Source organism: Thunnus thynnus, chromosome 6 (assembly GCF_963924715.1).
Source record: "Thunnus thynnus chromosome 6, fThuThy2.1, whole genome shotgun sequence".
In the NCBI taxonomy this organism is placed as follows: Eukaryota; Metazoa; Chordata; class Actinopteri; order Scombriformes; family Scombridae; genus Thunnus; species Thunnus thynnus.
In genome coordinates this window covers 28,424,224-28,441,104 of record NC_089522.1, presented here as the reverse complement: position 1 = coordinate 28,441,104, position 16,881 = coordinate 28,424,224, and the positions used below count along the sequence as shown (strand labels likewise).

General features: G+C 39.5%; 2 protein-coding genes across 4 annotated transcripts in view; both read right to left on the bottom strand.

Moving 5' to 3' along the window:
* LOC137185005 (probable phospholipid-transporting ATPase IIA) overlaps nt 1-5,004 on the bottom strand; it is a 32,516-nt gene extending 27,512 nt beyond the window's left edge. The window contains exons 1-2 of one of the 2 annotated variants that reach the window (XM_067593211.1): nt 4,835-5,004; nt 2,014-2,158 (exon numbers count right to left, since the gene is read on the bottom strand). In XM_067593211.1, coding sequence (XP_067449312.1) covers nt 2,014-2,158; nt 4,835-4,902 — 213 coding nt within the window. In that variant the 5' untranslated portion in view covers nt 4,903-5,004. The remainder of the gene's footprint in view (nt 1-2,013; nt 2,159-4,834) is intronic. The other variant, XM_067593212.1, reaches the window with a different exon arrangement.
* Nucleotides 5,005-8,764: 3,760 nt separating this feature from the next.
* On the bottom strand, nt 8,765-16,589 carry sall4 (spalt-like transcription factor 4). 2 transcript variants are annotated; one of them, XM_067593209.1, is made up of 4 exons: nt 16,197-16,589; nt 11,303-13,765; nt 10,894-11,198; nt 8,765-10,778 (listed from the first exon to the last, which is right to left on the bottom strand). In XM_067593209.1, exons 1-4 carry the CDS (start codon nt 16,261-16,263, stop codon nt 10,344-10,346), a joined length of 3,270 nt encoding a protein of 1,089 aa, XP_067449310.1. In that variant the 5' UTR covers nt 16,264-16,589; the 3' UTR covers nt 8,765-10,343. The 2 variants fall into 2 exon arrangements, with proteins under 2 accessions (XP_067449310.1, XP_067449311.1); XM_067593210.1 differs by lacking the exon at nt 16,197-16,589 and adding an exon at nt 14,507-14,756.
* Between the last annotated feature and the right edge of the window lie 292 nt (nt 16,590-16,881).

The window sequence follows — 16,881 nt, the reverse complement described above, 5'->3', positions numbered from 1 at the left end:
TACCTCCGGCTGCTGAATCCTCATCTTAGCTTTGGCAGAACTTCAGAAGACATTTTTGCACAGAAATAGGACTGTGGATTTTATCTCCCATCACTTAGGCTAAATAGAAATCACTTCAGAGTGGGATCTCTCTGAGGCCACTATGGGCAGGAAGAACAATTATATCGATCGATACCACTTTATATCAGCATGTGACTGTTTTACTTGGAAAAATGAGAACATTTTCCTTCTTGGGAATACAGTTCTGTTGACAGAACCAGAAACCATGCAAACACAAATAAAAGGTAGGAATGGGTGGGGTGGATAAAATACAAACTGTATGTACTTGTATATCTCAATAATATAGTGCATTTTCTGGAAGATCAAATGAGAAACAGTTCATGGATAAAACACAGTGAATTAAAAACTTGACAAATTAAGAAATCTCCTCAAATTGATACCAAATTGATGCAAAAACCAAACTTAAGTCCAATATTGCCCACAATGATTTGCAAAATTGTCCACACTGGTCTTATATACCCAGAAATGTTAACATGGGTAACAAATACAGCCCAGTTTTAGCCTACAAATCTTTTCAATAGCTAATATACAGTATTTAGAACAAAGTGAAATACATACAGTAGCTTTTCCTCTACCAGCATTCTTAAATTTAACACTCATACTACAACTGTGCTCCATTTCATTACCACCAGTGTGCAAAATTACTACCAAGGGAGACATCGCCTGTTCATTTTGCTACTGTATGTCATTTCCAAAGCTGTTGCCAAGAGTCAAGAAACAATGCAGAAAAACATAAAGACTTCACTATGTTCTAGTGAGAAGAACTTCTTGACATGAACCAAAAGAAAATAAAAAAAAGCATCACAATTTGCAATGCAAAAACAGTTTGCTCTTGTCTTTAGCTTTCCAAACAAATGTGAGCTACTTTCAATGTCTGGCTTCATATACAAAAAAGCCATAAGATCTTAAGACAACTGAATGTCTGGAAAACAAATGCATATGTAAATCAGGCCAGAGTCAAAAACATGCAGCTGTTGTTAGTACCTGCTGTCCATATTGTCCACATCTGTCACTTACATGCTCCTTTAGTGTAGCCGCGTGTCCGCATGTGGCTCAAACAGTCTATTATGCTTCTCTTGTCACCATTTAAGGGTCTTAATTGTAACAGGAGACATTCTACTACTTAAGAATGATTAATGATCTTCTTATACTGCCAACACGTGAACTGAGGCAAGTCGATATTACAGTAATAAACCAAACCTCACCAGCACATCAGGCCGGTATGTTGTTACGGCTGTGCAAACTGTTCATCTGTCAGAAAATGTTCTCTGGCTTTAGTCATATCAGTAGAAATGGAAGCAGCTATGTGTCTAAGCATCCAGAGGCATGCTAATATGAGGTCCTATAAGCAAACAAAACAACTGTATATATATGGATGTAGGCCTAAAAGCATAAATGAGGCGTGTATTTAATCTAGAAGTGAAACAATTAGCAGATTAATTAGTTAGTCAATTGACAGAAAGGTAAGTTAATGATCCATTCATTGTCTTTTGAGTCATTTTTCAAGCAAAAATGCCAAACAGGTACCAACTTATTATAATTTTATATGATTGTAAACTGAATATCTTTGGGTTTTGGACTGTTGTTCAGACAAAATGAGCAATTTGTATCACCTCAGGCTCAACAAAGTCCTGATCACATTTTGCAGTATTATCTGACAATGAGACTAATCAATAAAGACAACACTTGTTCATTGCAGCCCCAATATACAATAATCTTCTAATGAATCATAAACCACACTGAGCTTCACTGTCTTGACCACCCGCATCACAAGCAACCAACAGTGAGGAATACAAGACAACAGCCCAGATCACTTCTCAGACTACGATTCTCTGAATGGAAAAACGTGTCCGACGAGGTGACAGTAAATCAGGGCCAGGCTCGGAGAGGTGGGTGGTGGTTTGGGGGTTAAACGGTGGGAGGGTGAAGTGGCGACCTTTGACTGACACTAACCGCAGGCAGGAAGGTGAAGAAGTTGTACTTCTGGTTGTTAATGACATTCCTGGGGTACCTCTGCTCCCTCTTTTCTGGGTGGCCGAGCCACACGGTGCGGGGACGGAAGTCACCCATGCCACAGCATCTCGACCACGGGCAGCACCTGATGGGGAAGAGGAGAGGGGGGAGAGGTTAAAGAATTTCACATTTAAATCTCGCCATTGGGTTCAACTGCTGAGAAACAGACAGTTATATTAAAAAAAATGATAAATGATTTAATATATTTTTTTAAAAACGTAATTCTGCAGTTTGACACCATTTTATTCATACATAGCTCTTGAGATATTTTTGATAAATGGCCTGTCATATCTCTTTGTTACTGTGTTGCTTATTGCAACCCACAGAAGAGACAAGGCTGAGCTAAAAGGTCCATAACCGTGACGTCTGGAGAGATTATGCCTGACAAAATAAATATTAACTTCATCTGGAAAAGGGTGGATACTCCCTTAGCTCAACCAAACAAAACATTCCATATCAATCACCTAAGAGTCCAGTGACCTCCCGATTAATAATTGAGCAATTTCGTGATTCATAAAACAGACTATAAACAAAATGCAAATATAAAACCTTGGTTAGTTGCCGTCAAAAGGATTCCATTCAGTAGCAGTAAGGAACTAATACTTTTATGACAGTTTTCTTAAACGCCCTAACTGTGGACGACCAGATGGACAATATTCAGTGTTCAAAGGCTGTTTGCCAAGCCTGAGCACTACTCTGAAGTTATTTCTTGAGCTTCTTGTGTAATGATAAGCCTGCAGTGGATGGAAACACAAGGTTCCTCTGCCCCTTTATACGCTAGAGGTGAGGTTCCTGTGAAACATTTGTATCAGGCTACTGAGTGAGAAGAAACACATTTGAAGATATATAAATTAGTTCGATACATACTGTATTTAAAGATGTAATTCTTGCACATTTTGGAGAATAACAAAGGCTAGAGTGATCTCTGTGGTTGTAAAGCAACTACCTGCTTCTGTAATCTCGAGACAACTAATCCTCATGTTGCTCTTTTTAGAACTCAGAGGCCTTTTTCACAGAAGACATTTTGACATGTCGTAGTAGGAAAAGCACAGGTGTAAATAGTGATGGCTGAATTATATTTAGCTGGTTCACTTTCATTGTCCTTGTATTTATGTTATTAGTAACACCTGTGCTTTTCCTACTATGACAAATCAAAATGTCTTCTGCAAAAAAGGCCTTTATTTTACTTTATTGATTATTCTGCCAATTAGCTTCTTGACTAATTGATAAATTGTTGGTGTATAAAATATCAGTCCAATAAAGTGAGGGATCAGCATGCTCAGCCTTGGTTTATTTTTTTAAAATATTTGTAAAAACAGTGAAAAATGCCTATTAAATTTTCCCAAGATGACATCTTCAAATGTCTTGTTTTGTCTGACCAACAATCCAAACCCCAAAGATATTCATTTTAGATTAATATAAAAGAAAAGAAAAAAGCTTTGACATTTCAGACACCAGAACTGGTTATTTTTGGGGATTTATGCTTGAAAATGACATTGTTACAGATTAATCTTCTGTCAGTCGACTAATTGTTTCTACTGTACTGTTGTTACTACTGTTGTTACTACTGTACTTCTACTTCTACTGTAAGTAATCTTAACGCTTAACAACTAAAATATGCCAAAAATATATTTACTTATTCATATATGGGACACTTAATTGCAATCTTGAGTTGGTTTTGTAATATAAGTAGTATGTGAAAGGCTGGCAGGTGAACTGATACAATGACGGTCATCAGGTTTCACTATAAATTATAGAAAATACAAAAAATACATTGAGTAGTTATGGATCAATATTTCAGCGTTTTGACAGCTAATTTCAGCTCTTTAGTCTTTGTATTAATGGCTTTATTGGGGTTGCAACTTATGATCAGTTTCATTGTCGATAACTGGATTCGCTTGCTCTATAAAATGTAAGAAAACACTGAAAAATCACCTTCTTCAAACGTCACGTTTGGTCTGAACAAAGAGATAAAGACAAAGATATTCAGTTTATAATGTTTTAAAACACATAAAAGCAGCTCAAGGTTGAGAAACTGGAAACAGTGAATGTTTGAGGGGGGGGGGGGATGACTTAAACGATTATTAAATTATCCAAATAGCCGATTAAATTCTGTCAATCACTAATCAATCGACTAATTGTTCCAGCTCTCGTGTTTATTACAGGAGATGACATCACCATGTGAGCCTGCTGCCTGATCAGTCTATTGGCTGCATTTCAGCACTGTGTCTCTGCCCTGTACGTGTTTCTCCATCATCATTTATGAGGCCTGATCCTTTTATGTAACTACTATACACAATAACCCTTACAAAAGCATCATTTTGTTAGACATCCCGTGAATTATAGCACACACTACTCTTCAGCATTTAGCCGTGCTTGATTTCTGCTCTGTCACAATATACGAAGATCCAGTCAACCGAGCAAATATTGACATGGGCGTTAAATGCACTTGCCTCAGCTGCACCCCGGAACAAGGATGTCTCCTGGAGCTCTAGCTAGCTGTTTTAAAGCTACCATGAATCGTATTTATTAGCATGTGTATATATCTGCTATAGCTATATCAAACCCCTGTTGTTTTCCCCCACTATAGTTATTATTTTCCAAACCCTCCACCGCTCAGTTATTGACACAAATGTCGACGCACTTCTGTCAACAGTTTAACGGCTAAACTGACATCAGCAGAAGCCGACGAGCGAAATACGTTACAAAAATAATAAATGTTCATGCTATTAACATTCCCTGTGTTATACAACGCCCTTACCCATTTCTGTGTTTACTGTCGTTTCTTTTCGGTCGTCTGACGGGTTGTAAGGGGATATTGTCGGTCATTCCTGCAGCGCCTGGTAGCGGGTGAAGCTGTAGGCAGGCAGCCTGGCTGTAGCGGCTCTGGGCGGAGGCTTCCCGGCTGTCAGTCACACAGCCGGCAGGAGTGTTCAACAGCCGGCAGGATACTGCTGCTGGGACAGAGACAGCGCCACACCACCCAGGTTTATCTCACTAGATATGAGCCACTGGCCCAGTTCATAATAGAGAATTTTAATTTATATTAATTATATATTATTATATTAATAATGGTATATTATTTTATATTACTTTTACGGTCTTTGGCTTAGGATTGAACTCTTTTATTCCATGTTGCTAGGGTGATAATTATTAGTTGCATGGCCGGATCAACCTGTTAAGGGGACCCTGGGCAAAAATGTTTTGTGGGGCCCCTTTTGACCCCTCTTGACCGTTCTTGGTGTATCAGAGCTGCCGTGTCTCACGCTTTGACCGTGAGACTCACACAATTGACACATCTCACACTTTTCTCATGCAAACTTTGCTTTTTGCGTCCCGCAATGTAAAATTTGTGATTTTTAAGCAAAGAAAAAGCAGTTTTGGGTTGTTTTTTTTTCAAGATCAGATGGGCTAAGACGCAGAGCATAACAAGTTTAAGGCAGTCCGTGAACACACTTATCATCTGTTTGAATTGAAAGCCTGGTGGAGCAGATATTTCAGATATTTTGATAGACCTGAGGGACTAAAGCGGGGAGTGTTGGATGATTGGAGCGACTTAGTGAGGAGCATAGATCTTTCTTATCTAATGTTTTGAAGAAAAATATGTGCAATATCTGGAGTGTTACCACAAATAATACTCTATGAACAATGTATTTGCTTTCTTGCCAAGTTAGAGGAGAATATCAATCTTAGCTTAGCATCAAGACTGGAAACAGTGGGAAACATCTAGCCTGGCTCTGTCCAAAGGTTAAAAACAAAATCCACATACCAGCACTTGTAAAGCTCACCAATTAACAGGTATATCTTGTTAATCTGTACACGAATCAAAGTGTAAAAGCAACAATTTGCAGTTTTATGGAGGTTTTGCATGGATGTATTATAGGATCTGGCAACCTGACTCAAAGATGTTGCCTATTCCCTCGAATGAAAATTGCTAGCACATAAGTCAAAAAAAAGCTTCTGGGTTTGCTTCCACATTGCGAGGCCCACTGAATATGTAGTGTTTCTCCACTCTACCCTGCCCACACATTACAGGAGATTTTTTCACTGGGAGTGGCCACTGGGCAAAACTGGCAGCAAGGCTGAGTAGTGGCGCTGTATCAAGCTCTCTTAAAACATCCATGAGGTTATTGTCTATTTCTTGGGCCAAGCTGTGTTTGAAATCACTTCACTCATCCACTACTGCCTATAAAATAGACATTAAATAGTTTACTCAATAGGGAGCAGCAAATCAAGATTTCAAACACATTTTGTTAACTTTAGAGTAACACAACATTAATTTACACATCTAACAAAGTGTGGCACATAGTGGATTATTATGAGAAAGTAGTGTACATGCCATGAATACACATTTTTTCATTCCATTGAGGAATTTTTGAGGGCACCATAGTGGATAATGTTGTCACTTAGAACTCTGACACTCATATCAAATTGGAGTGATATTGATCTTCTCATCTAACTCTTGGCAAGAAAGTGAATACGTGATATTACCAAGAACAGTGCAAACAACAGAATACGCATGGCAGCTTCATTTTAATATGCTGGAATGCTTCCCAGCCAGTCAGTTTGTTTGTGCTAATTTGATTAAACACAACTCTTTGGAGGAGTAAGAACAAATAATAAACTGAAATAATATAGTGCTCAAAGCTACAGGAGAGGGCCTTGAGATAAGCTAATACTGCAAGACCTGGTGCAACGCTCTAACTAATTTGCAATTAGTCAAAGTACCAAAACCAAATGACATACAGTATAGTGAAACTGAGACTTTTGGGGCCCTTGGGCAATTGCCTGGTCAGTAATCCAGCCTTGATTGGTGGGGAGTTACATATTTGATCAGTTATTCTCTCTCAGTGTCAAATGAAATGAATATCAAATTATAGTATACAGTAGTTCACCTAAGAATAATAATTTCTAGTGATAGGTACCACCTTGTCATTACTGACAGGATGTGCTTTTTGAAATACTTGTCAATCTATATAATGTTGTTGAAAAGCTACTGAGACGTTGTGGGAAGTAACTAAGTACATTCACTAAAGTACTGTGCTTAAGTACAATTTTGAGGTACATGTACTTTACTGGAGTATTTCCATTTTGTGCTACTTTATACCTATATGGTTCCACTCCACTACATTTCAGAGGGAATTTATAGATTGTACTTTTACTTCATCACATTCATTTAACAGCTGTAGTTACTAGTTACTTTGATTTTACATTAAAAACCACATCAATTTATAGAATTATTTATTATTATAGATTAAATATCTTGCATACCCACACAGGTCTTTTCAATTATTGTGTCTATTAGACCTGCTCACGTCAGGTCAACCAGCTATATTAAATGTTTATTATATTTCAACACATCAATATATAATAATAATCCACTAATGCAATATATTTAACGCTCTGAAAGGAGCCATTCTGTGTAACAAATGTTACTTTTGATACTTTGTAATTTTGCTGATAATACTTATGAACTTTAACTCCAGAAGAATTTTGAATGTAGGACTTTTACTTTAAACATTATGGTGTTTCTTCTCTTACTCACGGATCTGAGTATTTCCTCCACTACTGCTGCTGACTGACCATAAAATACTGTGCAATTCAACACAGCAGTTGTGATAATGTGTCAGAAAGGCTATAGTTTATGGTGTTATGTTGGATTGTATTATACTGTAAGGTGTTCTATGTATATGTTAGGTGAGGTGGACAAAATATTAGAAACACCATTCAACATAATGAATCCCAATGGCCCTGGGGTCGGACTATTTACAGGTGTACTAAAGGCTAGCATAGGTACTGTATAATACTAGGAATAGTCGCAATTCCGTCAAAAGATATGCTTTTTTGGATCTAAATCCAGCTGAAAACATCATGTGAGAAACTACAGTTTTTACAGGTGGAAATACTTTTTACCAAAAGAAATATAAATACGAGTAATTGGTCAATATACTTGTTGACCATTTTTTATTCAAAATGAGCTAATTGTATAATGAGCAATACCTACAATGGTTACATACTATTTATAATTTGCTTTATTTCATTGTATATTTTTGTTGTTGTAAGTCCAGGTCCTGTGTTGGAGTGAATCTTAATTTTTATTTATTAATTTTTGTGACTGTTTAGACAAGTGTGTTGTGGGCATGTTGTTTATGACAGAATGAAATCAAATGGTCTGATAAAACATCACAAAGTACAGCCTCAAAATGTACCACAGAACTGAGTGAATGCACAAACAACTAAGGCAGTTAAGCATTTTGAATAAGGATGTATTTGTTGTATGGCTGTAGTATTGTAGTACATGTGTTTCTGTACTTTGCTGCTGCTACTACTTTGAGTGTAAACAAAACAGTAACAAAATTGTAAAGGAAAAGGCCGCCGTAGCTGGCCTAAAATGGATTATGGACACGTGATTGAGGAGCATGCTTCAGTTGGGAATGCAAATAGTTTTTCGTTTGGGATGCAAAATGGCAAGGGATTAATGACCACCGGTGGGTCATGAGAGTAGGGAAACAAAAAAACTTGGGTCATCTGAAGGTGAATTGATGTAAATTAGGTATTTTATGTACATTCAAACTTGACTGTGCTGCCATAGAAATCAGTGTAGTCAGTCTATCCTATGCGGTTGGGGAGTATCAGTTCAAATAGGTTTGGTAACAATGTTTTCTGTGGTGAAGTAATGACAGCAAAAATGTTGAAAAAGTCACCCTGATTTTATTTCTCAAAATCAGAAAACATTTAGATGAAGGAAACATTTGAAAAAAAAACAAAAAAAACAGTTACATTGTAAACAAGCCAAATCGGCTCAACATTACTTGAATTGTAGACAACTTGAAAGCAGTTTTGACATGGTTTGCTAAAGAAAGGCACAACTTGGCAAATGCATATCGATAAGGAATGTACAGCAGGGGCCTTCAAAGAACTCTGACCATTCTGAGTTGTGTAAAGTGTCCAGTGATACATTCATTACTGTTCAACTCAGCAGGTTGAGAATGAAAAATCTTCTCGTATAATCAAGAATGTATCGGAAAATGTACAGAGCATTGCATTGAGAGTAGGGGGGAGTGGAGGACAACTAAAATCTAAAACGAGGTAGAACTTACCCCCTAAACTCAAGCCTATTGTGTATTATAAATAAATTAATGATGCTACAAGCTGAAAAAGATAACCTAGGGAAAAAAAAGTCTGACAATAACTTGTGGTTGTTTCAAACAAATTAGACAGAAAAGAAGAGGTGACAAAATTGTTGATTTGCGCTTTCCTTGTTTAGCCAACATTGTATAAGGCAGTGAAACTGAAATGCAACTGTAAGATCTAAATGTAACTGAAACCTTAAATAAAGTGCAGGCATGAGAACATAAAGCCTGTAATAGCTTTCAGAGCTCAGCCAACTAAATTTGACTGCAGATTTACAAGTGAAATACATGGTTGAGGGGAGGCTGACATTTGTAAACTGATGAAAATATGAAATACATGCAATGCTACAACTATAATTTAATCAGTCTAACATAGCCTTCATAACAACCTTATGGTGCAGTGAAAGACGACAGCAACACATACAATTCAGGTTAGGCACTTGGCAAAATGTCTTGAACTTTAAAGTCATTAACTACTGTATCTTAGCACCGACGCAAAAAAGGTGACAGCCTATTTTATGATCTACATTATCGGAAAAAGATGACTGAACTGTTGCACCTTGATTTAATAGACAAGACACTGGAATAATCTGTCAATCTCATCAAAAGCCCCTTCAAAAATTAAACATGCTAATGACATTAACCACTACAAAAATGTACAATGTCAAAACCTATGGCACACAATAGGAGGGAAAGTAGTCATTTCAGACACATACGGTTAACTACACCATTATTTCTGAACACTGAGACATGGTGTTCTTAAAAAAATCATGCCCTGAAGTCAAAATCCTTCTAAAGTATCAAGGAGACAGTCTGAATTAAAGCAGTTTCAAGTAAGTTATACATTCAAACTTCTGGATAGACAGCAAAACAAAAGAAAAAGTCACAGGAAAAAAAAAAAAAAATACCCGCATATATATTTATATAAAATAAAATACAACTACAGTAGTTATATTAAGTTCAACTAAAAGTAACACTTGAGAATAGTTCAGGTCAGGAGGATAGAGAGCTGCAATGAAGTTATTGGAAAAATTCAACCAATCTAAGCAGAATTCTACAAGATTTTCTCTGAATATTGATTGTACCTCATTCGAAAGGAGACATTCAGGTGATAAACTGGCTTGATGGATAAAAAGCCTAATTAACTGCAATTTTACCCTCCTCCATGAAATGTGGGAACTGGGATTTTGGCACACTGTCAGAGCTGTTCTTCTCAATTTCAGCCATGGTGGCAGGCAGGCCAGAGTGGGATCCATCCATCTTCATGAGGCCTCCAGTGGATCCAATCAGAGGCCCACCGGCAGGGCTCCCAGGGAGTGGGATGCCACCACCCTGGATGACAGAAATTTCATTGGTCTTCATGGTCAGGCCACCACTGAAGGCGGCAGCATACTGGTTCCACAGAGACGGGTCAAAGTTCATTGCTGGAGCAGCCAGTTCTTTGGGGGCCTGCATAATTTCTGGTAACATATTAGCCTCTGAGCTCATTGCCATCAGCGCCATGGGATTATCCAGTGACAGGCGCTGACCACGCCGTGATGAGTTGTTCCACATGTGAGTGCCGATATGCACCTAAAAAAAAAACCCAGTAAATTCCATACATCAATATGCATGATATATTATTTACCAAATAGCAGTTATTATATACAAAACCACACTTAGTGTCAGTTAGACCAAGTTGACTTACCTTTAGGTTTCCCTTGGTGGTGAAAGCCCTGCCACAGATATTGCAGGCAAAAGGCTTCTCCCCTGTATGAGTGCGCTCATGGATCTGCAAGGCGCTGGCAGATGAGAAGTTCTTGCCACAGGTATTACACATGTGCTGTTTGGTTGATCGTCGCGGTGCGGTGGAGATGGAGGAGGGCATGGCTGTTCCCTGAGGCATATGGGAGCTGAACAAACCGTGAGGGCCCAAAGGATTCTCGGGAGGAATCTTCATTTCCAGACTGGCCAGACTTGATGGTATCCTCATGAAAGGCATGTTACTAGGAGCTGTTGATAAAAGAGAGGAAAATTATAGATACAAGCATTCAACATGAAACACACACAAAAATATTTAAATATTTAATATTTATTAATTCAACTAATAAACTCACTGTAGTCTCCATTTGTGAATGGCATGCCAGGTTCTTCTTTGATTACTTTGGGGGTAAAGCTGCTGGAAGCTGTGAGGTCAAGGGCTCCACTTGATTCATGTCCATCTTGAGTGCCACCATCAGAGTCTGGTTTTGACCCAGTGCGGGCAAACTCATCAACAGCAGACTCAGGAGACTTGCTACTAATGTTGTTGTTTACAGGGGAAGACGAGTGAAATGACATGGCTGAATCAGAAATGGCAGGACTACGGCCATTCTGATATTCTTGCTCTCTAGGAGCTGATGGGGATTCTTTGGATGTTCCCTCGCTCTCCGAAGCTGTGCTACTCTGCCGTTTCAGTGCAAGAGCAGAGGTGAGATTCTTCAAAACATCTAGGCTGGAAAACACAGCGGGTGCAGCATGCTTCTTTGGTTGTTCCTCAGTGGCAGATGGGAGGGAATCCGAGGTGTCATTTGGCTTTTGGGAGTTCAGCTCTGGCTCATGCTCTTCCATGCTTGCTTCAAAACCATTGGTATCCATAGGCTTCTCCTCTGGTAGAGATGGCTCCATTGCTTCCGCTGCTTCAAACTGGTTTTCTGGCATAGGAGTGTTGGGGATCTGCCCACCCATGTGCATGCGAATGTGCTGCTGCAGAACCACAGCGTTGGTGAACTTCTTCTGGCAGATGGGACAGGAATGCTGCATTTTAAGAGGAGTGTTAGCCCTATGTACTCCATAATGGGCCTTGAGGTTACCTTTGGTGGAGAAAGCACGGCCACAGATTTTGCACTTGTAGGGCCTCTCGCCGGTGTGTGTTCGGTAATGCATCTTCAGTGAGCTCTGGCAACTGAGCACCCTATGGCAGATTACACATTCATTGGGGTCATTGGTCCTCTTTTCTAGGCCATCCACCATCTGCTGAAGTTTTGCTGTTCCAGAGCTTTGTTCTCCTGGAAGGGCATTGCCATTCATATGATGCAGTGCTCCAAGCAGTTCTTTAGCATCCTTCTGATTCGCATCCATTCCTGTCTCTTGGCCAAACACATTCGAGGAAACAGATGGGGAGCCATCACTTGTTGATGGGGAGGGTCTCTGGGAAAATGGGTCCCCTCCAAATCCGTCAAATGTTGTCTTGAATCCCGGTATGGATGACGGGTGGAACCCAGCAGCTGCAGGGGCGAGTATAGGCTTAATTTCAGTCATATTTGAGTCGTCCATGGGCACAGACATGCCAAAGGGAATGCCACTACTGGTGGGAATATTGTCAAGGTGCTCTGGCACAGGGTGAGGGTTCATGCTGATGTTAGGATACTTGTCTTTATGTCTCTGGAAATGCACTTTGAGGTTTCCTTTGGTTGTGAAGCGGTTTCCACAGATGTTACATTTGAAGGGCCTCTCTCCAGTGTGAGAACGCAAGTGAATCTGGAGAGCACTGTCATTGCCAAAGGTCTTTCCACAGTACCTACACTTGTGCTTGTATAATGGGTCCCCATTCTTTGATTCTGGTGGGAGGTTCAGCATCTTAGTCTTCACTTTTTTGGAGGAATCAATCCCTGCTTGGACACCACTGAAGGTGTTAGGGAAACCTAATGCACCTGGTGACTGGGGCAGTAGTGCTGGTAAACGGCTGGCCAGATCTGGAATGCCCTTCAAATTGTCTATTTTAGAAGTCATTGTACCTAGTCCTCCAGGTAGAGAGGTAGGAATGCCAGTGGGCAGAGGTAGTTTACCTTGCTTCATTGTCTCAATAGAGAGGCTCTGACTGCCAGTCCGTTTCCCTATCAGAGCTGCTGCAGCAGACAGCTGTTGAGAGAGATGCGCACCAAGGGCTTTCAGAGGGTCCATAGCTGCCACTACTGATGACTGAAGACCCTGCGGAGTCATCATGGCTACTTGGATTCTAATCTGTTCTGTGAGCTGGATCTGCTGTAGCTGTTGTTGCTGGAGGCACACCAACTGTTCCAATATCATCGGGATGGCCTGCACTGCATCTTGTGATGATGTTAGAGATGTATTATTTGAAGAATGTTGGGAGACGGCCACTTTAGTGTCAGCCATGGTTTCAAGAGTGACATTTGAATCTTGCATTTCAGGTGAGGGATGGAAAGTCATCTCAGGGCTGGCAGACATCTCTGCCCGATCCTGTTGTCCTGAGTCATCTACATTCATGCTAGACTCTTCCTCAGTTCTTTCCAGGTGGTCTGTATTGATGTTTGAAAGGGAATTACCGCTGGACTGGCTATCATCATGGTCACTAGTTAGGCCTTCAGGAGAACCTCGCGAATATTCCTCAGGCATTTCATTGCCATCTCCATCTTTCATGATGAGCACTTGCTGACTTTTAGTGCAATTTCTCTCATGTTCAAGAAATTCTGCTTCATCAAAGAATTCAGCACAACACTTGTTGCAGACCCTGGTCTCATCCATTCTGAACCGCTTCACTTCATTTCCGGTCTCCTCAGCTTGATCATCTCGATGAATCCCTAAAACAAGAGGATACAGAAACCAAATCAATGATCTTTATACAGTTAGGACAATATCTGACCAATAAAAAGATTCAAAAATGTTGTTAATAAATCAAAATATAAAATTAGTAATATGCAGACTTTCAGGTTTAGAAACAGAATTAATAGTAATGTCAAACTGTGGTGATAAATAACAAGACCCTTTGCAATATATTGAAATCCAGCACAACAGCCTTGCAAAATATTTTGACTTTATGAGGCCTGTGTAATTTACATCTATCTCTGATTTTTGAGGCATTTGTTTTTTGTATTCATTAGTTTACATAATCTTGTTAGGTTTCCCTCTTTGTTTGGTCAGTGCACTGGGCTATAGAGAGAGACTTTGAATTTGCCTATTGTCCACTGGGCCAGCAGAGGGCAATCATCTACCTGTGACATTACCCAGAACAATGTCCAGAAAGTGAAAGAGCCATGGGGCATTAACTTACTATGTTTCTGAGAAAAAAAAAGCCATTAACCACTTGCTAAAAATCAGATCTGTTTCCAGCACCACACGTGAGGCAATACTTAAAATCATTTAAAACAGTGAATCTATGTTTCACAAAAAGCAAATAATAACTATAAACCTTCAGACTGAATTTGATTTCCCAGTTGATATAAAATAAAGAAGGCAAAAAAATACATGACTAAGTTTACAGGGCAAACATGGGCTTAAAAAGAAAAGAAAGGAAAGGAAAGGGGTAATCTAATGTTGATTACCTTGTCAGGCATTTTCACAGCCTGTGAAAGCCTGATAAGTGCTCCAAGTGTGCATTTTAATTTGTCTGCTAACCAAGAGGCCATTTCACAACTGGGTGTATTGTTAAATGCTAATGCTTCAGAGAAAGGGGGTAGACTGCTTGCATTTACCCAAGGAAACTGTTGGACTTGTTAATTGCTCACCAGGAGGCATTGAAGCAGTGTCACAAAAAAACAAAAAGTTGCAACCTGCATTACATTCCCATCCATGAGGCAACAGTAAGCATGGCTCAGCCACATTTGCGCACTACAGTGCAGCTGCTTCTTATCGCAATACAATTAACTTTGATAAGAACAAAACACAAGAGACGTAATTTGAAGTATATTTCATTGTGATTTCTTTGGAAGCTTGTCGGCTATAAAGCAATAAGACGGCAACGCACTAGTTTACCACTTGACGGCGCATGACCTGTATGTGATAACCTTTAGTGGGGTACATGACACGAGGTCAGGCTAAACATACAGTTCATGGGCGCTAGTGTGCTACACGAAAAGTCATTTTTTAAAAATTAAGAACAGCAACAATGTTCTAAATGGCAAACACAAATCAAAATGTGTTGCTACTCTCCGAACACCTCGTTATCCAAGTTTCCTAATTGTAAGGTGAGGTCTGCCACAGCGCTGGAGCTTGCATATGGCAACACCAAAACGCACCCCCACCCAGTCTCCACAAAAAGGCCACTGCTCCATCCCCCACCTCTCCACATATGTACGAAAGGAAACAGTCATGCATTAAACTGGGGGATTTATTGCCTTTAGGTCAGCTTGCTCCAGAGTCACATTTCATACAGATTTTGGGTACCTTTGTTTTCAAAAAAAAAAAAAAAAATTGGCGCACACTTGCAAACAAATGCCACCAAAAGAAGTCGGCTAATATCAAAATATTTACACACTTTTACATTACATACAGCAAATCTGAGGAAAGTATGGATCATTACATTTTCAACAAAATACCAACCACGACAATATCCATCTAAATGCAGTCAAAAGTGCTTTAAAAGTGCGCAGTCAAGTTAATCATCAATTAAAAGCGAGACCAATCTTAATATCTAATTTAAAAGAAATAACCTGCATATAATCTGACATCCTGATGAACCTACACAGACATTCACTGCCACTCAACTTCTAAAGTAAGACTACAATGTATCAAACAATCAACAGGTAGCAACACAGGCCTCATTGAGAGGAAAAAAGTTCAAAGAGATTCACCGTCTACACATTCATCCACGTAAAAATCTGCCTTTTTTTACGGAAAAGGTACAGTTAATCGATTAAGGAAGAACTTTTGCCAACTACTAACCCCGTATAATTACAAAATGAAGGATGCGACTCGGTCATTTCATCATTATGAGAAGGAAAACATGAGTAAAAGCTACACTGTTGCATTTTAAAGCGACCCTCGGTGAGCACTTGTACTGGGATCAAAAAAATCATTTCTGAATTCGTCACTTCCCAGCAACTGCGGCTAAGTTTAATTCCTGGTCAATTCAAAAAAAAAAAGGACAGCAACAGGTCAAAGTGCGAGGGGAACAATGTAAAAGTCAGCCTCCAACTTTGAGATAAAACATCCAATAGTTCGCAACATGGCATGGTTTGGCTACAGGTTTACGTTTAAGAGTATCAAACACTGATACCGTTTGTGTAAACTTACCATTTTCTAACGAACCGGGCTCGTCGGAGTCGATGTGCTGCGGTTTGGCTTGCTTGCGCCTCGACATGGTGCAACCATCAGTGGCAAAGAGTTACAAACAATTTTTCCTCTCCTTCTTCAACAAATTCTTCAGCTTGGAAAATTAGCCCCCTCAAGTAGAAATGCGCATGTCAACGTAATTATTATTATCAATAATGCATTGCGATTTATCACGGTGCTCTGACAGCTGATTGGCTCCAGTCCAAGTGCTCACACATTATTCAAATACGCTCCCTATTGATGAGCGCAGCGGAGTGCCGGGAGGGGGCGGGAGGAGCCATGCGAGTGGATGGACTGCAGGATGGAGGCAGGGTTAATAACACCCAACTCATCGCTCTTTTCCTCCTTCATGAAAAAAAAAAAAAAAAATGTTGTCAACGCACACAGACACATGCGAGCAACAGTTCACTCAAACACCTTTGTCTTAAACCTTCTGTCAACATTTCTTACTTTTGAAAAAATGACTAAAAACACCAGAATATTATGATTAGATGACCGGATGAGGCGCTGATATAATTACCATATCGTACTTTGAGATATTTATTTTATTTGCAATGGAATCACACTTGCATTCACTCTTGTATATGTCTTTTTCTGCAGGGGATTCATTATGTATTCATCATTTTCCAGGAACCTTATCAAATGT